Source organism: Typopeltis vanoorti, chromosome 6 (genome assembly GCF_054136105.1).
Source record: "Typopeltis vanoorti isolate ZY-2024b chromosome 6, IOZ_Tvanoo_1.0, whole genome shotgun sequence".
NCBI lineage: Eukaryota > Metazoa > Arthropoda > Arachnida > Uropygi > Thelyphonidae > Typopeltis > Typopeltis vanoorti.
This window is the reverse complement of record NC_143554.1, coordinates 75,558,065-75,581,866: the sequence shown is the minus strand read 5'-3', so window position 1 is coordinate 75,581,866 and position 23,802 is coordinate 75,558,065. Positions and strand designations below refer to the sequence as shown.

The window sequence follows — 23,802 nt, the reverse complement described above, 5'->3', positions numbered from 1 at the left end:
AGCCTAACATTATGTTCAATAATGGCTGATATTTTCAAATACAGCAGAATTACAAAACAGCATGTACATACACATACAACAATTTTCTTTTTAGTTTTCAAGTTTAGCTTTTGTGAACAATATTTTTATATAATGCATTTTGCTAAACCACCTGACCAAAAGCATATGACTGGCATAACTCATAGGTTTATCTTAAGTTTCAGATATTGATAAAAGAAAGATGATCTACAAATGAATGAATGGTCTTTACAGTTAAATCAAGAAGAACAGCATCCAAAAATCTTTTTAAAGCAATAATATTTTCACTTGTAATGAGTAGTTTCTCAGAGATTCTCCCAAATTAAATGTATTAGCCTAATATCTAGAAACACATCCTTGTAATAACAGGTTCTCTAATGTTAACATTGGCAATTTTGCACTTCTTCACTATTTATCTTTCATTGATCTCAACTCAGTATCTTTACCAGTGTGTTTTTTGTTGTTAACACTGATTCTGCTCTGTTTTGGAATTGAAGTATCAACTCATTTTTTAATGTACAAACATTCAATTTTATAAATATACAATTCTGTAATCTCTGGAAATGTAACTTTAATGTTCTCGTGGGTTGTTCAGTTCATGATATGTGTGTATATTCTATGCAGATATAAGAACATAAACTGCTATAAATTAAAGATGACAAGAAATTATATTCTTGGTTTTAATCCTTTATCCAAGTTGCACCTGAAGTAACTTCAGGACTGAGCAACTTGGATATAGAGGCTAATGACTTCACATCACTTGCCTTGGTATCCCATAATGCAAAGCACATATCCTTTCAGACATGTGCTTGTATAATGCTTTGGTGCTAAGCGTTATGGAAAGGGACACTATCCAGACCAGTTTCAACCTTTATTGAGGTCTCATCAATGGGAGTCAGACCCTGAAGTGATACCAAGGTTAAAGTAATGCAAAAGTCATATTTCCAAATACAAGTAGCCCAAAAGGTATCACACCTTATTACTAAAATACTCTGGTTTAGAGATAGATGTTGAATGTTTTTCCACTTGGTTATACGTTTTTCCACTTGGTTATAAAAATGCCAAGAAATTATATTATTGGTTTAATTTTTAATCCAAGTGTAAAGAAACAAAGTTTGTGTCTGAAGTCACTTCAGCAACAAGATATTCTCTGTAAAACTGCTTTCAATAAACTGCTATGCTAGTAAACTTAAACTATAATTCACATTTGCATGAAAACTTTGAATTATAACTTGCTAACCATAAAAACTTATCAATTACAGTATAAGTCATTTACCTTGTAAGTAGTCCAGCTGAACCAGCACCTAGTGGACCTTCATATTTGCTCAGTCCTCCTCTCATGACATCAACAGGAGTCTGTATGTTACTTGAAAATACAGCACTTCTACCTAGTGCATGCTCAGAACCGGTTTGTAAGATACTGTTTGCAAGATCTGCATACTGACAAAAAAATTTTCATTCAGAAATTATTTTATCTATTTTCAAAATAAGTTATTTTTAATTATATAGTTATAATGATATTTGAAGTCAGCAGTACTTTAGATGGAAAGATCACGGTTTAATTCTCACTGCAGTATGAGAGGAACCTTTGGGTTTTCAAGTAAAGGCAAGTTAGCCATTGATGGAAGTTTTATAATTGGTAGCAAGTTAGCCAGTCTCAAAGGGAGTAGGTTTTCCCTTCTGCAAACAGGCCTCAAGAATGTAATGCACATCCATACCTACATACATGATATACAATACTTCCCAATGTCAGCCAGACCAATATACAAGATTAACATGTGCTTAACATGTTAATCCCACCATGATTAGGAAACAAGAGAAAAATCTACTTAAATCACAAATCATACTTAAAAAAAAATTAATAAAATAAAAGAGAGAATGTTCTCTCTTATATAAGCATATACAAGTTAACCACCTAAAAATCACCATATATTTCTGAACAAATGTGGTAGGTGAATACATATTTTGGATGCAATAAGCTCAGCATATCCCAAAGCATTCACAATCCCAAATCAACCCCCTAATGAATGATTGCTTATCAATCAAATATTCTTCTGACCTGAAAGGAATATATATGCCCCTTAGCATAACATACCATACCATAGCAACAATTATTATCATCATCAGACAAATTTTAAGATACTGTCTAGTTCAAGTGGCTATAGAGTTCTGAAGAAATATATTTTCGATTTATTATTATTTTATTTATTTATTTTTTTAGCATATTCATGTTGGGCAGGGACAAATTCTCATGTTTCTTGACCTTGGAGTGGGATGCTAGAATTTCCTGTGCTTCCTGTGTAAGTATCATGTGAGCATGCCACAAATAGTGATGTATTCTTCCATCACAACCAAAACTATGTAAATGGAGGAAAAATGAATATTTTTTTCGTGATATATTAAAATCTAATAATTAAGGATGATGAATTTTTGGGTATCAATAAGAAAAAATGTTAGTTCTATCAAACAAAATCCATAAGCACAGAATGTTATTCAAAAATTTTCTGAGATTGGTGAATGCAAACTGCAGACCAGAAATCCAAGAAGGTGATCAGCTCTTTGAATTGCATGGTATAAATTGCATGATATTTCCTTTGAAAATTAATGTTTTGTAAATAATCCATGCATTCACAAGAGCTGTTCCAAAAATGATCCCATGGCAATATTTTAATACCACTCTATGGTCTTTATAAGAGTGGATTAAATTAAAAACATGCCATGTGCTCTTAGCTACATTGATGTAGCTAACAAAGGTGTAATTCATGTAATCATGAATGACTATTTTTAGAATCAACATAAGCTATGAAACATTCTCCTAACTCAACAAATATGGCTGCATTAATTTGCCAAAGATATGGGAGACAGTCATTCTTCTAACAACACATTTAGTTTGATTTCTCTAAATTAATTTCATTTTTATCTAGCCCCTAGAGGTTACCTTGTCAGAACGTGAATTCCTTTTCAATTACAATTTGGATTTACATAAATCTAATTGAATGCTATGTGTTTATCACAGTTATAATATGTGCTCATGCAGCTAGTTAGAAATTCAGCAAAATATTAGCAAATTCAATAAATTATTAATTTATTTTCCTCTGGTGTTGTTTTACTGTAAGCACTGCTATGAGGTAGGATAGATATACTGAATTTTCATTTCACTCATGATGATGGATCCAATTTTCATTTCTAGTTATGATTTTTGGAAGAAAAGCATTGCCTTCATCTGTCATTTCATTTAGTACAATCTGGTCAACTCATGGTAATCCAACGTTCAATTAAGTGTTAATGATTTCTCTAGGATTTATATGCCATTTTTTTCCTGATTAACCATGCAGTTTTTAGTCACACTTTTTATGATCATGACTGTCATTAACATCAAATCTGTCATCACTGTGTTTCCCTACCCCCTTAAATTTACTGTTATCATTAAAACAAGAATAGACATTTCAAGACCACTCGCATGCTGAGAGCTGTGCACATGCAGGCATTACTTTCAGAATACCCCTTATACAGCACTTGTTTTTAAAATGTATCCACCATTCTCCTTAGGTCTAATATGACTCGCATATCAAACAAATATCACTTACAGTTTCAACTTAAAATATACCACTTATTCATCCCTCTTATTAGAATAAGCTTCTTCTAGCAGTATTTTATACAAGAATGGAAAATAGTTGTAAGCAGTATTTCAACTTGGTTTGAAAGATATTTTTAAGTAGGTATAAAATTTTATATATTACATTCACTAAAATGATACTAATATTTTTAAAATGTATCCACCATTCTTTTTAAGTCTAATAAGACTCCCATATCAAATTAACATCACTTACACGGGTACACAGTATACCCATTAAGTAATGAGACAACAATTATTATATCAAAACAAAGAATTATGTTTGGAATTGTCAATTACACAGATTCAAGATTATCTCCCTCCAACTCCACACAATGCTTACATCTCTCATATGGGTGTTTGAAGGCACAGCGGAAGTCCTGAATGGGAACCTCCTTCAGTATCTGGGTCACACCGCACTGGATGTCTCAATGTTGCCAAAGTGCTCCCCTTTCAAGGCACTTTCCATCCATGTTTGGGAAATGGAAAAAGTCTGTGGGAGCCAAATCTGATGAATGGTGGGGGGGGACATCATGCAGATCGACTTTGAAGCCATAAACTGCTTCACAGGCAGTGTGCAGGCATGTTGTCATGCAACAGAAATAAATTTATGTTGTTATGGAACAGTTCTTGACATGTTGCATGCAGGTATACAGAAAGTTGCATTAAGTTACTCTCTTAAATAATACTGACTGTTTATTGTGGTGTCCTCAGGAACAAATTTGCAATGGATAATTCCAGCAGCATCAAAAAAAAAAAAAACAATGAAAACTGAAAACCAGTGACAATTCTTTGTAACACATCATGATCTTGATCAACTGCATGGACGAAATTTTGACAACATGCAATCCAGTGCTTTCTCTGTTCGTGTGTAAATGTGTGCGGCACAAACCTCAAACAAATCTTCCTCTTGTGCAAATCTCTTTCTAAGATTAATCTAGCCATTTCCTTACCGATACCAAGCTGTACAGAAAATAACCTAGTGGTTATTCACCTGTCACGAGCAACATTTCCCTAGCTTTCAGCACATTTTTATTTGTCTGTGTAGAAATGGGCTCTCTGCCCACAGTGTGGTTCATCCTCCAGGGACTCCCTCCCCTCTTTAAATGTTAAAAACCAGCAGAATACCTGAGCATAGCTCAGTCAGTCATTGGCATAAACTTTTTTTTAGGTCTTGGTACACTTCTGTAGCAGTTTTTACTAATTTACAGTAAAATTTTATCACAGCTCTTTGCTCCATGATGCAACTTTTGAAACACCCCACTCACACACTCTTACTTCAATGGTTGCCACACAAAAACTGCTGCATCACCTGACTCGAAAGTTGCACCTGTGATTACAATACACTTTAGCAGTTAAAACTATAAACACATTTGTTACTTTTATTCAAAGGGCTGTCCTGTAAAAAATCGATCTCATTACTTAATGGGATATACCACACTTATTATTAATCATCCCTCTTACTTTTATTAATATAAGTTTCTTCTAGCAGTATTTTACATGAATTATAACCTACAAAAATTCACAAGGCACTAATAATTTTCTCCTTTCTATCTAACATGACCCACTAAGTACTACCATACTACAGTTCAGATATCTCTATATACATAAGCCTAACATTATTATAAAATTTCTGATACTTAGAATCAAAGGATGTACAGATACAACGATAATATTACATGAAATGGCTACAATATTACTAACTTCCTATTGGCATTTGTCTCCAAATTAGTCTTATCTGTCAAAACTCCAATACTGTTGCATGTTTCTTTTTCCTGAACCACTTCTGACTGTATCAGTTCTATCTAGATCTTGGTGTTGTTCCAGGTATATATTCTGCCATCTTGGCATTAAAGAACTATTTTGCTATCCTTACTTGTCCCATTCTGTTTACTGACCATACCACCTTAAATTAGCTCACTCACTTGTTCCTAACTGTTACCAATGCCAAATCCTTCCTTCACTTTGAAAGTTTCTGCCACTGATGCCATCTATTCACTTCCAATTTTTCTCACAACGCTGATATCTCTAGTTTTTGCCTTTGATCAAATGTTTTATTCCTAGCCCACCTCTCAGATCCATAATGTAAAACTGGTTCCAACACTGCCTTGTATATAGCTATTTCAGTGTATTGACTAATTTCTCTCTTATTCCACATAAATTATTTCAGTTGACTTCCCACCATACCCAGCGTTGCTAATTCTGTTTATTTATTTCCATATTATTTTACCATTTTTACAAGCAGTACTGTGTCCAAAGAACTGAAATATTTTATATCAAATTCCTGTCATGTACCCTCAGAGGTGTACAGGATATAATGATTATACTGCATGAAAAAGTTCCCTTATTGTTAACTTCCTATTAACAATTTTCATCCAAATTAATCAATTATCTGTCAAGACTCCAATATTATCAGATCTTATACTGCTGTCTTCGAAAGCAATTTTTTTACTTTATCAATCCATCTTATCATTCATCCCTCTGGATCAATTTCCTGCCATCCTGACAAAGAACACTCATTTTGGTTAACCTGCCCTCTCCAATTCTGTTTAAGTGACCATACCACTGAGATTGACTTTGCTAATGCTCTCAAGTTCTCTCCTAATATCCTCATTTTTAATATGATACTGCCACTGATCTGATGCCATCTGTTCACTCTCCTAATCTTTTGCAAAACTATCATCTTAGGTTTCAAGTCTTTGATTAAGTGTTTTATTTCTAATTTAGCTCTCAGATTCTTAAGTTAAATTAAAACTGGTTTGAGCATTGTCTTGTATATAGCAAGTTTCGTGTTTTAACTAATTTCTCTCTTATTTCATATAAATTTATTCAGATGACTCCCTATCATACCATCTTTGCTAATTCATCATCATCATCAAATTCCTACCATGTACCCTCAAGGGGGGGGGGGGGTACAGGATATGATAGTACTACATGAAAAAAATTACATCATTACTAACTTCCTATCTACAATTTCCTCCAAATCAGTCTGTCACTTGTCAAGACTCCAACATTATCAGATCTTATATTTCTATCATCTAAGGCACTTTGTACTGTATCAATCTACCTATATCTTGGTCTTCCTCTGGGTCGTTTTGCTGCCAACCTGGCAGAGACACTTGTTTTGCTAATCTTTCCTCGCCCATTCTGTTTAAGTGACCATACCACCTGAGATTAGCTCTGCTAACGCATTCCTGGATGCTGACAATGTCAAGTTCTTTCCTAATATCCTCGTTTTTAATATGATATTGCCATTGATGCCATCTGTTCATGCCTCTAATCTTTCTCAGGAGTCTCATATCTGTGGACTCTAGTCTTTGGTCAGATTTTACTTCTGACCCAGCCCTCAGATCCATAAGTTAAAACTGGTCTGAACACTGTCTTGTATACAGCTAATTTAGTGTCCCAACTAATTTCTCTCTTATTCCATATGAATTTATTCAATTGACTTCCCACCATACCAGCTTTGCTGATTCTGTTGTCTATTTCTATATTTAATTTACCATCTTCAATAAAAATTGTGCCTAAGTAGCCAAAATGTTTTACTTCCTCTACAGGTTCTCCATTCACAACACAGTTGACATTTTCAATGATTCTGCCTATTTTCATTGTCTTTGTCTTTTTATTGCTGACCTTCATACCATATCTATTACAACAGCTATTCAATTTAGTCAGAGAATCTTGCAGACTTGTAGCGGATTTATTTAGAAGTATAACATCATCCACATAAAGCAAAGAGCATTAACATCTCCAATTTTGATATCATGTTTAATACCACTTTCCTTCATAATGTGACCCATATTATAGATAATGAATAACAGAAGGGATAATGTACATCCTTGTCTCACACCAGATTAAACATTAAACCATTTTCCTGTACTTCCTTCAATTCTAAGTGCTGACTTACAACTCAAATAAAGACTACATATTGCTTGATATAATGCCCCATTGATACCATATAACTGCAGTGTATTGAATAGCTTCTCTCTTGGAACCTTGTCATATGCCTTTCCCAAATCGACAAAACTTAAATACAGATCTTTGTTATATTCCCATGCTTTCTCGACTATCTGTCATAAAGTGAAGATCTGATCCTGACAGCTTCTATTTGGCCTGAATCCAGCTTGTTCTTCACCAAGCTTTTCTTCCACAATTCTTCTCAACCATTTCTCAAGTATACTTGCATAGATCTTGCCAGGAACACTCAGTAGGGAAATACCTCTGTAATTCTCACATTCAGTTTTATTTCCCTTTTTATATATGGGTACTATGAGAGCTCTACTCCAATCATCGGGAATTCGTCCCTCTGTCCAGGCTTTCTGAACTATGCAGTGCAGCCACTGTAAGACTCTTATACCACCATACTTCAGCATTTCTGGTCGAATATCATAACAAGCAGTGCTGTCATCACTGCTTGTTTCATTTAGCAGTTTTTCAAAGTAATTACTCCATACCTAAAGGATATCTTTTTCTCCCGTTTTCATGTCGCCTTTATCGTCTCTAACTCGTTTTACAGCACTCTTTCCTCCATTTCTAAGCTTCTTCAACAACCTCCAGAATATTTTGGCACCTTCTTGATATTTATTTTCTATATTCTTGCCAAAGTCTTCCCATGACCTTTGTTTAGCTAGTTTTACACAGTGTTTAGCATTTTTCATTTGTCTCTATATTCTCTAAGCACACAAGCTGGCTTATTTGACAGAACTTTTGATATGCTTTCTTCTTTTCCTTCACTGCCTCTTTAACTTCCTGTGTCCACCAGGGAGGTCTGATTTTTTTATCCTTGCAGACAACCTCACCACATGCCTCTCTAGCTGAATCAATCAGGGCTTAAAGGCTCACTACTGAATCTCCAAGGTTTGATTCCTTTTCTCAAACTCTTTCATTTTTTCTTCAATAATGTTTGTGTATTTTAGTCTACAGTTCACATCTGAGAGCTGCTCAACTTTTATTTGCCTTAAAACTTTCTTACATGTCATTCTTTTCAATATGAAATTCAATTTTATCCTGCTCAAGTGATCACTTCCAATCACTGCTAAATAGTGATCACTTCCAATTTCAAATCCTCTGTACACTCTGGTGTCATGTAACAGGGAGAAAACATCACTATCAACAACAATAACATAGTCAATTAGACTTTTCTTATTCCTTCTGTCCTCTCCATGTGAATTTGTGCACATTTTTATGTTGGAACATGGTGTTAGTAATAACCAGTCCATGTCCTGAGTAGAATTCCAAGTTATTTGCCATTATTATTAGCTTTGCTCTTTTCTACAAATTTTCCCAAAATATTTTTGTATGTCTGACAATTATTTCCTACTCTGCTATTTAGATCCCCAACAAGGACCAACAAAGGGGGCAGGTGCCAGACCCCCCCCTTTCGAGTCATCAGAATTCAAGGAGAACCGGCCTATCAGTCTGCAACAAGGGGGGTTGGGCGCCATAGGTGGGGGGGCATAGCCCCCCCTAGTATATATATGAGATCTAGCAGAAAAGTAATGGGACAAAATTTGTACAAAATCATGTATTAAATTAATCATATGATGCATCATGGTCATCTTCAAAGTAACTTCTCCCACACAAAGCACACTGGCTCTAATATTCCTTCCAAGCAGAATAACAGGATTGAAAGTCCTCTTCTGTTAGCGTGTTTATGGCTACTGTGGCAGCTCTTTGAGTCTGTTTTCTACAAACTCAAAATAGGTATTTTTCGTCTTGTTCTTGAACTTGAGGAAAAGAAAAAAAAATCACACAAAGAGAAGTACGGTGGCAGGTTCCAATACTGGAATGCATTATTGGCTAGATACCTGTGAACTGACAGCACAGAATGAAAAGGTGCTCTGTTGAGATGCAAGATCAAATCCTTCACAATCTCTGAATGCACATGTAAGATACATTTTCATGACTATCAAGTAATTGAATTCCTTGTAGTAAATTTGATTACAGGATTCACTCCAGGAGCTAGCTATAAATTCTCAGTGGACATGCTATGGCTATCAAAAAAGAGGATAATCATGGTTTTTGTTTTGGACTCTCACTGAAGTTTGACTCTGAATATCCTACCGTCTAAAAAAAATACACAATCAGGTATATTTCTTTTTAATTACTCTTTTAACATAAACCAAAATTTTAAGTCAGATCTAATTTAGCCTTTGGTTGGAAAGCACGGTAGCCTCATCACCCAATAAGCCTTGCTATTTTTTGATCATTTAAAAAATACCAACCTAAGGTGAGGAGGAGGTGATACCAAGAAGGATTTTATTTTCTTATAGGCCAATGTTCTGTTTTGTGCTTTCAACTATTGCTCAATGGTGCTGAATCAAATAGTTGGAAGATGTTTCACTTGAAAGTATAGATGGGTGAAGGAGAAGCCATTAGAAATAAATACAAAGGTAGCTAATTAAAATAATTTTTTGAAATGAATGATACCTGGAAAACCCAAAAAAGTTCCAATATTATGGAACTATAAGTGTTATTAACTGATTGTGTTAAAAAATAAAAAAAAAAAAGATTGATATGAATTTAAGAATGAACATGGTATTGAAATGTTTTGAAAGACTTCAAAAAATTTCCAATACTGTGTTTGAATTTTCTCAAACAACCCCCCCCCCCCCACCAAAGACTCTTTAGTTAACTGACAATTATTGCTGTAAAGTCTTAAAAATATACATACTGATGAAATTTCTTGAAATACACTTGAATTTCATGCTTAAATTTTCATTAGGTTTGTGTGTGCGTGTCTCGATAAGAATCCCTGACAGAATGATATCTAATATTTTTAATCGCATTATGATAATTCTTCCTATAGCAAATCTACAAAAATGAACACTCACTCCTGGTCCTAAAGAATGCAGTGATGAAAGTGAATAATACAGAGGGTTTTCTTCAGGCACAGTGTGTAATCTTGATGCATCCCACTGAGCTATAAAAAAGTAACAAAAAAGAAAGAAAATAAACCAGAATTAGTGTTCTTCATATTATACATGGTAACATTATTATTATTAGGCACACTGATGGACTTGCAAGAATTAATGAGGAAGACCACTCCATGGCCTCCAACTATCTGACCTATCAATATGTATTTCTGTCTGTTAGACGTATTATAAGGGAAAACCTCAGATTCCAGGTCAAAATATGTTGTATGAAAATTTATTAAAAGTAATTCATTTTGTAATAAAACTCAGGTATATACATAGTTGTTTACTATGGTAAAAATAGACCATTAACCACACAAACAAACATGGAAGAAATATATCAGTTAATTTAAGCCACATATGTTAATTCTATAGTATCCAAATGTTATTTCAGTTTCAATTGGCACTTCACATCAATGTAATTCCTCCTTAGTGGAACTTTCTGTGAGACCAGAGGTAAAAATAAGTTTTATTTCCCAACTCCCCATTTTGATGTAAATCAATAAATTGATAAAAATAAAATAACTTGCATTTTAAAAAAACTAAAAAAATTTTAGAAAACAATAACAAACTCAGAAGAAAGATATATCTCTTTTAGCAGGTAAGACTTGAATTAAAATCCCATCTATTAGGTAAATATTTATATGTTTTTCAATTGAATAGAAGTTTCTTGGTCTCACTGTGAGATGCCTGATTTTTACTACCAGAAACTTCAATACTTTCCTCCTGAAAAATAGTTAAATTAACCAGAAAATATATATGACTTCAAGACAAGCAGGCTATGGAGAGAGAGAGATTAAACTCTTTATCCTAGTAACTATTAAGTTCAAGAAACTCACATGGGGGTAGAAAAACCTCTCACACTGAAGAATCTTGAACTTCTTTTTTTTTTTTGTTGTTTTTTTTGTTTTGTTTTAAATAATAGCCTATCACCACATAACCTATTTGAAATATCCCATCTGTTTTTCTGATTTTGATACTGCAGTGAATGCAAAACTAGGATTACATGTACATAAATATAATGATGATGATAATAATAAACCATTATCACACTCACCTTGTTCTTTGATGTTGTTTAGATATACTGATGATTGTTCAGGAGGAATCCAATTTGGATTTGTAAGCTAAAAAAAGAGAGAAAAAAAAAGCAATTAACAAAGTAAAACCAAGAAAAGCTAAAATGACACATATACATGGTCCATTTCAAAGCCCTGCAGACTGAGGATGAATAACTAGACAAAGACATAATTTTTAAAATATAAACAATATTGTGTAGATTTTTGTACAATGGCAAATTTTTTTTTTAATAAATTGCACATTTGCCATGCTATAAGTAAGTCACAAAGGAAGTGGTACTGGAAAAAAAAAAAAAAAAAAAAAAAAAAAAAAAAACAGTGAACAGAAAAATCCATTAAATGATATAGGGGAAAGACATAACTCTTACTTTCGTATTTGAGAAATTGCAGCTATTCTACAGAGCAAACTACGGTGGGGGTCTGGAAAGTTCTAATAACACCTGGAACAAAAATGATATTAAAGCAACTGATATAACCACAAGAAAGAACATACTAGTGGCAGAGTTATGAAGGTAACTTATGAGGGTGGTCTGAAAAATTCTCGGCCTCAACCATAGATGGCAACACTATCAGCAAGATTTTTTTTTTCCAAGTTGGTACATCTGTCATAAACATTCATGTGAAATTGCAATATCAAGTAGTTTATTTTATACAACTGTCTGAAGCAAAAGTGTTGTTTGTATCCTTGGAAATGGATAAAATTGAGTATTGTGCAGTTATAAAATTCTTTGTAAAAGAAGTTTTGATTCCAAAAGAAATCCATTCGAAGTTCATAAATGTTTTTGGGCACTCTTCTCCTTTGTTTTTGACAATTAAGAAATGGGTTGCTGAGTTTAAACATGGTCACACCAGCCTTGACCTGAAAAAAAAAGTGAACAGAAAAATCCATTAAATGATATAGGGGAAATTTACATTATAGGGGAAAGACATAACGCTTACTTTCTTATTTGAGAAATTGCAGCCATCTACAGAGCAAACTACAGTAAATGGGAATTTACCATAGTTTGAAAAGTTAATTCAAACTATGGTAAATTCAAATTCCAAAAAGTAAATTCAAACCACGTGTAATGTTAATTCTGAAAGGAATTAACATTACACGTAGAGAATGTCCAAAAAATGTAACACCACCAGAAATTATTGATCAAGTGTGTGAAATTGCTGAGACTAAAGGCATTTCAAAAGAACGTGTAGGATATGTTTTGTATGAAGAATTGCAAATGAAAATTCTTTGCGCAAGATGGGTGCACAAATCTCTGAACAGTGCTTGGAGCGTTTTAACAAGAATAAAACTGATTTTGTGCATTGATTTATTACTATGGATGAGACTTGGATTCACCATTACACACCAAAATCCAAACAGATGTCAAAACAGTGGACAGAAGCCGGTTATTCAGCACCAAAGAAGACTAAGTCAGTTCCATCAGCAGGAAAGGTCATGGCATCGGTGTTTTGGGATGCTAAAGGCATTTTGTTTATTAATTATCTTGAAAAGTGTAAAACAATAACTGGGGAATATTATTCCAATCTTTTAACCACACTAGACGAAAAAATTCATGAGAAAAGACGTGGTTTGCAGAAGAAAAAAAATTCATCTTTCATCAGAACAATGCACTTGCCCACAAAGGTGTTTTGCCAATGGGAAAATTAAGAGATTTGCACTATGAATTGTTGGAACATCCACTCTATTCCCCAGATTTGGCTTCTTCTGACTTCTATCTCTTCCCAAAACTAAAACTCTTCCTCGCTGGTCAGCATTTTTCTTCAAATCAAGAGGTGATTGCAGCTGTAGAGGGGTATTTTGCAGGTCTTACTGAGAACTACTACATGACAGGATAATGGTACTGGAGCATCACTGGAATGAATGTATTAGTCTTAAGGGAGATTATGTTGAAAAATAAAAATAATTTTGAAATTATAAATTTGTTTTTTCATTGTTAGGCCGAGAGCTTTTCAGACCACACTCGGATGTTCTTATATCCTCATATGCTCTTTCTTGTGTTCTATCAGTTCTATCTTCTTTCTTATGTTCTATCATTGCTTTAATATTATTTTTGTTCTAGATGTTAATAAGGACTTTCCACCCCCCAATATTTGTTTGGATAGCATACCTGTTCCTCAACCTACATGATGTAGCTTTGAATCCAAAAGCAGTTCATCGTTTATTAGTTTTCAGGTGGCAGGCATTTTTGCTGCTGCTATGTGAGATAGCATCACATTACTTCTTTGAGACCTGAAGCAGCTGTATTACAAAAGGACTATGTTTAGTCTTTAGAGTAGAGTTTCTGTATTACCTAACTCTTAGCCCACCCACGGCACTAATTTACGATTGGTTTATAGCCTTTCGTGGGTGGAATTATGCTAAAATAAAAAGTGTTCTGGGACTGAAAGCTCCACATAGGAAGTACATTGGTGTGCTGAGCAGGAGGCCAAGAATATTGTAGCAAGAAGGGTGATTGAAGAAAGACAAGATCAGATTATGAGAGAATATTAGAAGGGGAAGAAAATCAAAGAATGCTTCTGCTATGAGGTGAGTAAAAGGAATAACCAGTGCACGCCTGGAGTGGGAGGGGCAATATGTCAGTGTACTCCTTATCATAGTAGCAATGCAACATGCAGTCATTACAACTTACAATGTGTTCTCTAAACGCTGTCTACTGTCAGCCATCACCCTCAGATCTCAAATCTCATCCACTTCCTGAAGCACAATTCCATCAATATAGTTCATAGCTATATATCTCTGCACTCCAAAATGCAACACTTGGCAATTATTAATATTAAAACTAAACCTCCACTTATTTGCCCAAGATAAAAGTCTCTCCAAATCTACCTGAAAGGAATTAACATCAGCGGTGCTCCTTATAATTCTCTCTAACTCTGCATCATCAGCAAACAATTGAAGATCCCCAGTCAACCCACATGAAATATTAACAAATAAGTTAAACAGCAGAAGTCAACCACTGGTTATCCTCCTCTTTATTCTTTTCTTTTGATACACTGTTCCACCATATACGACTTGTATATGGTGGAAGTGTATCAAGTTGGTACTGTACAGAGAGCCAATCTCTGGTCTATCTAACCAAAATACTATAAAATCCCATCCTCTGCAGTTTATACACTAACCTAATGTGAGGTAATTGAGAGAAAGTGATGAAGAGCAGAATTCAGGAATGGGTAAATAAGAATATGATACTCCACAGGGAGATAACATGGCTGTGTGAAGGATGAAGTAATTTATTCATTTCCTATAACAGCGTGACAGCTAAGTTGAATAAGGGAAATAGGTACACTGTGCGAGTGCTGACCTTTGCAAGATATTTAACAGGGTACTACATGGAACTCTGTTCGATAAACTGGAATAAATGGGAGATGCATATGAAGATGGAAACATAAGTAAAAGGCAGATGACAACAGCATATAATCCAAGAGAAGAAAGGATGACTGGTGATGTGCCACAGTGATCTGTACCTGAGCTGCTATAATTTTGGTACATTAATGATACAGGAAATAATTTGAAAGGAATATCCAGTTATTTGCAAGATGATGTAAAACTGAGAAAGAAGACAGTTAATAAATGTGATCCTATAGGACATTTAAACAGACTGGCAGAATACACAAATGATAATGGTTACAGGTAAAGTATAAGGTTATATGCTTTGAGATCAAAGATTACACGCTGTACATTATGCTAATGAAACTAGACTGTACGAAACTGATAGGACTAGGGATTTAGGAGGTTATGGTGAATGTAGAGGAAGTTGAAGTTCAGAGTATATACTGCAGAAGTGTATAAAATGGCTCAAATGATCACCTGGATGTTGAAAATTACAATGACAAGCAGAGATACAGAGGTTATTATTCCTTTTTATAAGGCTTTGAAAGAGTAAAACACAGATCTGGTCGCTTGATTGGTGATATGGATGTGTTGCAGAGGATCCGAAATGATCAAAACAGTGACTAACCTGTGCAGTGTACTCCCTAAGAGGATACTGAAAGTTTGCATAATATAAAGTTGAGATGCTAGGCAGGATATTTAAAAAAATAATAATAACACAATAAAATAAAATATTTTTTATTATTTTAAAACTTGAGATGCTAGGCAGGATATTTAAAAAAATAATAATAAAATAAAATAAAACAATAGTAATTATAATGTAAGAAGAGAAAGAATTGGAAAAAATGAAGGGGAAGTGTTATAGGATGAGAAGATTTAGACAAACAGGTCAATGATATGCAGAATACCTCTTCAGTGCATGAGTTCAAGATCTGATACTTAATATGTGGATTTTTGTACAGATGATCCATGGTTAAAGCAATGAACAGTAAATTTGTATTCTAAGTAGGCAATGCACTGTAACATGACTGTGACCTGATTAGATTATGGGATCAGACTGTTAATAACTGGAAATAGTTTGGTTGTGATGGTATCCATCTAAATTGCCCAGACTTCAAGATTTTTTCTATGATGTTTTTAAAAAAAATTGGAAATGAAAGCAAAAGAAAATTACAACAACTGAGTGGAAGTAAGGGTGAAAGGGAAAAATGAAATTAAAGTGTATTCAGAAAGGTATCACATTATTATATACTATTCACCAAGCTTAAAGAATAACCTCATACTTATGTAGTTTTAAAGTATTATCAAATTGGAGAACTTAAGAAATCAATATTGTGGAGATTTCTGAGTTTGCAGCTTAAAGAAGGAAATAGTATCTAAGAGATCAGCAACATGATGGATTCCTACTTGCTGTGAGTTTGGAGCAATCTAACACTTATAACATGTACATTCACTATAGCTGAGAATGGGAATGTGTTATAGTTCGCCCACCGATTTGAGGTCCCTCGAAACTACTGCGCATGTCAGAAAAAGGAGAATCCATTCCGATAATAGGGTAATCAGTCTGTCTTCTGGGATGTAATAATAAACAAACTGAGTCTGTTTATTATTACAGGTCAGAAAATTTAGCTTTTCTTTTACGAACATTGCTGTTTTTAAAGTGTAACTATTTTGCTTGTATAACAGTTGGAAAAATGTACGTAGAGTGTTAATACGTGCAAATACTGCGTTCTACATAAAACAATGTCACTTTGCTCCATGATAAGTTTCCTTTTATTCTGGGACTTTTTAAAACAAAATCCGATTTCATGAAGTATTTTCCTTAAAGTTTCTCTTTTCCAAGGAAAATTAATTTTTTCTTTAAGCACAGGAATCAATTTCGGAACAGTTGGCACTCTTTTCTCGAATACGTAAAATTCGTGAATAGTTCTTCTTATAACGTCTACATCAAAATCATTCAAAGCTACGGTTTCGATGGTTTTCTTTCTCTGGCGCTTTTTTTTTTTTTTTTTTTTAGGAGATTTAAATTTTGGCTTACCTTCACCTTTTGATTCCCTACGAATTCTTTTAACAGTTGACCCCGATACGCCCGCAATTGCACTTGCACGTTTTATGACTTGAGAAAGGGGAACAAGAAGACGGCCTTCTGACGATTCTTTTTCGCAGAATGTCAGCACATTATTCAATATTCCTTTGCAAGAGCTACTGAAACGTTTAACAACAGAACTTATTGACTGAACTGGATCCATCATACAAATTAATAATAAAAAAATAATGCAAAAAGAGAACAACAAAAATCAAGCTAGTACTAGTACAGCGACAGACAAGAAAGCACGTGATTTCGCATGCTGGCGACCAATTCGTACATCCTTCATTTCTTTCTCCCCTTCAGCATGAATCGACTATTCTTGGCACAAAGCCAACAAGGGATCTAGAAATGGTGGGCGAACTATACTGTGGAGGAAGAAGAAGTGATGCTATTATGGGCCTATTACTCAAAGAGATGAAGAAAAGCAGAGCATTGGAGAATTATGGGAAATACCGACTGGGAGAATGGGAGAGCTGATAATGCAACAGAAAAGTGATGAAGCAACTTCATGATATTGGTAGGGTAAGATAACAAATTCAACATATTAACCAAGAGACACTGAAAAATGAATAATATAGTAAGACATCTTACATAATATCTAAGTTTATCCAAAGAAGGAAATTTTAATACGTCAGGTCCGACTGAATGAATAATCAAGTTGTGAAAGAAACGTATTTTAAGTGTTGGGAAGAGTATAAAATCTGATAAATCAGATATAATATATGACAGATATAACTGACAACCAGCATGTTTTAACTGAATTATTAATTAAACAGTGTAAAGCAAAATCTGAATTAGAGTTGGTTTATCTTTACTATGATTAATTTGAAAAGTTTTTACAAATATATAAAAAAGGGGTAAGAATAATAGAAACAAATTAAGCATTGCTAGCTTTATGAAAAAGAAATTAATGATCTGGTGCTGAATAAGAATTTACTAATTATTTTGTAAGTGTATACATGAACATTGGTCATTTAGAAAAGCAACATTTATCATCATCTTCATCAAATTCCTGATATGTACCCTCAAGGGGTGTACAGGATATGATAGTACTACATGAAAAATTTACGTCATTACTAACTTCCTATCTACAATTTTCCTCCAAATCAGTCTGTCACTTGTCAAGACTCCAACATTATCAGATCTTATATTTCTATCGTCTAAGGCACTTTGTACTGTATCAATCCATCTATATCTTGGTCTTCCTCTGGGTCGTTTTCCTGCCAACCTAGCAAAGAATACTTGTTTTGCTAATCTTTCCTCGCCCATTCTGTTTAAGTGACCATAACACCTGAGATTAGCTCTGTTAAAGAATTCCTGGATGACGACAATGTCAAGTTCTTTCCTAATATCCTCGTTTTTAACATGATATTGACATTGATGCTGTCTATTCACACCTCTAATCTTTCTCAGAACCCTCATATCTGCGGTCTCTAGTCTTTGGTCAAGTGTTTTACTTCTGACCCAGCTCTCAGATCCATAAGTTAAAACTGGTTTGAACACTGCCCCGTTCACAACACAGTTGACATTTTCAACAATTCTACCTATTTTCATTGTCTTTGTCTTTTTAATGCTGACCTTCATACCATATCTATTACAACAGGTATTCAATTTAGTCAGGGAGTCTTGCAAACTTGTAGCAGATTTATTTAGAAGTATAACATCGTCCGTATAAAGCAAAGAGCTGACATTAACATCTCCAATTCTGATATCATGTTTAATACCACTTTCCTTTCATAATGTAATCTGTATAGATAATGAATAACAGAGGGGATAATCTACATCCTTGTCTCACACCAGATTTAACATTAAACCATCTTCCTGTACTTCCTTCAATTGTAACTGCTGACTTACAACTCAAATAAAGACTAAGTATTGCTTGATATAATGCCGCATTGACACCATATAATTGTAGTGTATTGAATAGCTTCTCTCTTGGCACCTTGTCGTATGCCTTTTCCAGATCTACAAAACTTAAATACAGATCTTTGTTATATTCCCATGCTTTCTCAACTATTTGTCATAAAGTGAAGTTCTGATCCTGACAGCCTCTATTTGGCCTGAATCCAGCTTGTTCTTAACCAAGCTTTTCTTCCACAATTCTTCTCAACTGTTTCTCAAGTATACTTGCATAGATCTTTCCAGGAACATTCAGTAGGGAAATACCTCTATAATTCTCACATTCAGTTTTATTTCCCTTTTTATATATGGGTACTATGAGAGCTCTACTCCAATCATCGGTAATTCGTCCCTCTGTCCAGGCTTTCTGAACTATGCAGTGCAGCCAGTGTAAGACTTTCTACAACCATACTTCAGCATTTCTGGTAGAATATCATCTACTCCTGCTGCTTTTCCACATTTCAAGCCTTTAATGGCTTTTTCTACTTCAAGTATGGATATGTATTCCTGACTGTATACTTGTTGAGTGTTTTTTAAAACTGTGCTATCACTTCTTGTTTCATTTAGCAGTTTTTCAAAGTAATTACTCCATACTTCAAGGATATCTTTTTCTCCCGTTGTCATGTCACCATTATCATCTCTAACTCCTTTTACAGCATTCTTTCCTCCATTTCTAAGCTTCTTCAACAACCTCCAGAATATTTTGGCACCTTCTTGATATTTATTTTCTATATTCTCGCCAAAGTCCTGCCATGACTTTTGTTTAGCTAGTTTTCACAGTGTTTCGCTTTCTTACATTTGTCTCTGTATTCTCTAAGCACACAACTTACTTGCCAGGAACTTTTGATATGCTTTCTTCTTTTCCTTCACTGCCTCTTTAACTTCCTGTGTCCACCACGGAGTTCTGGTTTTTCTATCCTTGCAGACTACCTCACCACATGCCTCTCTGGCTGAATCAATCAGGGTTTTCTTTAAGGCTTGCCAACTGAATCTCCACAGTTTGTTTCCTATTCTCAAACTCTTTCATTTTTTCTTCAATAATGTTTGTGTATTTTAGTCTACAGTTCACATCTGAGAGCTGCTGAACTTTTATTTGCTTTAAAACTTTCTTACATGTTATTCTTTTCAATATGAAATTCAATTTTATCCTGCTCAAGACTAAGTAGTAATCACTTCCAATTTCAAATCCTCTGTAAACTGTGGTGTCCTGCAGGGAGAAAGCATCACTATCAACAACAATAACTTAGTCAATGAGACTTTTCTTATTCCTTGCTTCTTCTCTCCATGTGAATTTGTGCACATTTTTATGTCAGAACATGGTGTTAGTAATAACCAGTCCATGTCCTGAGCAGAAATCCAACAGGTATTTGCCATTATTATTAACTTTGCTCTTTTCTCCAAATTTTCCCAAAATATTTTGTGTCTGACAATCATTTCCTAATCTGCTATTTAGATCCCCAATAAGGACCAACTTTTCCTTTTTCATTGTGTCAGTTGCTTTTTCTAAAGCATCAAAAAATGCCTCCACTTCCACCTTCTGTGGAACTATAGGCACAAATAAGTCTTGTTGTCCAATCCCCCATTCTGATATTAGCCCACATCACTCTACTTGAGACTGCCTGCCATTCAAGAAGATTAGCCTCGTATTTTGTGTTGAATACTATGGCTAATCCTTCTTTTCCTTGATTGTCATTTCCTGGATATAACATTTTGTATTTATTGCTCAGAAAGATCTCACCAGTTTTTCTAATACTTACTGGTACTTATCTAATTCCTCAGCTAGCTCCATTTCTTTGCCATTCAGGCTTCTTATGTTGATAGTACTGATCTTCAATTCTGGCGTTATTGAGTTGGGGATTTTAGGATTTGTTCCAGTAGCTGACTTTACGCAGTTCGCCCTGGCAAAAACAATGGGGGACTTGTTTAACTGGACGACGTCCCAGCCGGCATGAAATTTTGTCATGTTGTACTCTCATTTTGTATATTGGTTTAAGCCAATAAGAATACAATTTGGTCGGCTAACTCCCAAATTACCATCCCATCCTTGTTCTTTCAGTATCCAGGTAGATACCCAAACAGGGTGCACCATGAGAAGGTGAGGATTGGACATTAGGTCAGAAGCCCTGGTCGGCTCTTCGCATTCCTTTAAAGGCTATGTGGAGGTCTCCTCTCAGTATATAGCTTTGACCCTTAAGCACCCCGCAACATTTATCTAATGATGTAATACAAGAAGAGAAAACTGGTGATGTCTTTAATGATTTGGCAATTAACAGGACTGGAGATAGAGTGATATATTGCCATTGCCAGTAAGAAGATATATGCCAAGGCTGATCAATCCATTTTTGTTAATCATCAATGAATAGGAGGAAACTTAGAAGTAGGTAATATACCTACCGTCTGACTAGAAATTTGCAAGGGTCACTCCAATTCATACGAATGATGCATTCCAAAGTAAAAAATAGGAAATATTACTTTGGATCATGTCTATTCTTTCTTCCATGATTACACGGTAATTAGCTTTCCTGTAGAATTATGGAGAAACTATACCATGTCAGAGCACTTACTTTAATCAGAATACCATCAATATGAGTATTCTACTGGACAAGGAAGGCAATGGAGAAACCACCTTGTTCTATAATAATTCCCTAGTAATGTAGCTTTGCCACTCTACCAACCACTTGGTTAAGGGCAAACACAACACTCTCCATGATTGCCTATGAACTGGTAAGATAGAGAGAGGGGTGAGGGAATAACATAAATGGTGCAGTTGACAGAATTGCATGAAAAATCAATTTTAGCTAAATGTATTCAGAAAAGGGATATTCTGTAATGTGCATGCATCTCATTTTTGAATCAACTTCTTTCCAATGGCTATTCTGGAAAAAAAAGCTTATGAATTATAGAGCATTTCCTATGTGAACAAACTTGCTGCAAGAAATTTTTAAAGGTCTGAAACTACAACCATATTCAAATAACAGAACTGCTACTAAATTTGCTTGTAGTGTGCTTTTAATTTCAATTTAATTCATGGGAAAAGCCACTGTATACCAATTCTGTGCATATGGTACTGATATGTGAGAGAGAGAGAATTTTTACAAAAAAAAAAAAAAAACCTGCCTATTACTTAATATTTACATCAAGAAACAGGCATTTTTAAGTGTTATCCACTTAAAAATGGAGTTTTAAGTGGATAACACTTTTTAAGTGGAATTATTCATTTAGCAATTTGCCTCTTCTGGATAACATCAAACACTTAATGTAGCTTAAAACATTTTCATGAAAGGCAAATAAGAAGACAATAGCCAATCTTAAGAAGTTCTTTAAAAAATAAATATTGTGATTAAAATTCATATTGCTCAGCAGAATGCAAAGATTCAGAAACAAAAAAAAAAAAAAAAGGCAAGGTGGATATTCTGTACTACCATATAAGATTATCTTATCACTCTTTAGCAGCATCAGTTATAATACATACCAGTCCATAACATATTGTCAAAACTGAAAAAGTTCCTTTTTTTCAGAAAAGAAATGTAACTAGCAGAAGAACTGGATAAGATCAACAAAACAGGCTTTACCAAAACAAAAAAGGCAAAGACAGGCGAGATGTTTCTATGCAACAAATACAAGATTTTATATTCAGGCTACAGCGATCAAAGAAAACAAGGAGTAGCTATTATATTTAATATTAAATATAAAGATAATTTTTTGAATGGCAGGCAATATCAAGCAGAGTGATGTGGGCAATTTTATCAGAATGGGGAACTGGACAATGAGACTTATTTGTGCCTATGGCCTACAGAAGGTTCTACTAAGGAAGAAGTGGAGGAATTTTTTGAGGCATCAGAGAGTAACTCCTTGTTGGAGATCAAAATAGCAGAACAGGAAATGATTACCAGCAACAACATGTTCCAATATAAATTCACATTGGGAGAAGAGAAGATGCAAAAAATAAAAACAGACACATTGATTACATAATTGCTGATAGCGATGTTTTCACATTGATTCAGGACATAAGTGTATACAAAAGATTTGAAATTGGAAGTGATGAACTTATAGTTTTGAACAGGATAAAATTAAATTTTAAATTGAAAAGAACAGTGTGTAAGAAAGTTTTAAAATGAATCAGAGTTGAGCAGTTTGCAGAGAAAACTGTAGACCAAAATACACAAACATTATTAGAAACAACGAAAGCAGAATGAAAGCAGGAGTTCACAGCAAACAGAGGTTGTCCGAATCAGATTTTCATTTTAAGACAGACAGTTGAGAAATAATGGGAATATAACAATGATCTGGAAAAGCTATATGCAGGGCCGGTGCTAGAGTTTATGCCGCCCAGGGCAAGATATGAATTTGACGCCCCTTATCCCCCCTTACATAAAATGGAAAAAATAAATATATATATATATATATATATATATATATATATATATATTTAATTCTTTAACAGTTCCTTGAAATCTACTAAATTTGTGCCAAGCTCATGTTCGATAGAAATAGATGCCAAATCACCAAGTCGTTGTTCAGACATTGATGATCGAAGATAATTTTTAATTAATTTTAATTTGGAGAAGCTTCTTTCAGAGCTCGCAACACTTGCTGGTAATGTTAATAAAATTCTCAAAGCCACTGTCACATTCTGGAATAAACCACGTTGACTTACATTACTCAATACTTCTAAGGGTGTGCTTCTTTTCTTAACAGAGCTAGATAAAACAACCAATTCATCTGCCAGTTCTACTGCATCTATGTCTTTTACATTTTTTGTGTGATCAGATAAGTCACTTTCTAAATTTTTACATTTTAAAACAGGATCACTTTTCTCAATTTCTTGTAATTTGTGAATGTCATATAAAAATGAAAAATAT

The 23,802-nt window shown here is 34.3% G+C and overlaps 1 protein-coding gene across 1 annotated transcript in view; it reads right to left on the bottom strand.

The window, feature by feature from the left end:
* Atg9 (autophagy-related protein 9) overlaps positions 1 to 23,802 on the bottom strand; it is a 335,809-nt gene that overhangs the window by 58,959 nt on the left and 253,048 nt on the right. Inside the window, exons 17-19 of the mRNA XM_090394931.1 lie at positions 11,603 to 11,669; positions 10,465 to 10,553; positions 1,295 to 1,458 (exon numbers count right to left, since the gene is read on the bottom strand). Of these exons, the coding sequence (XP_090251057.1) occupies positions 1,295 to 1,458; positions 10,465 to 10,553; positions 11,603 to 11,669 (320 nt within the window). The remainder of the gene's footprint in view (positions 1 to 1,294; positions 1,459 to 10,464; positions 10,554 to 11,602; positions 11,670 to 23,802) is intronic.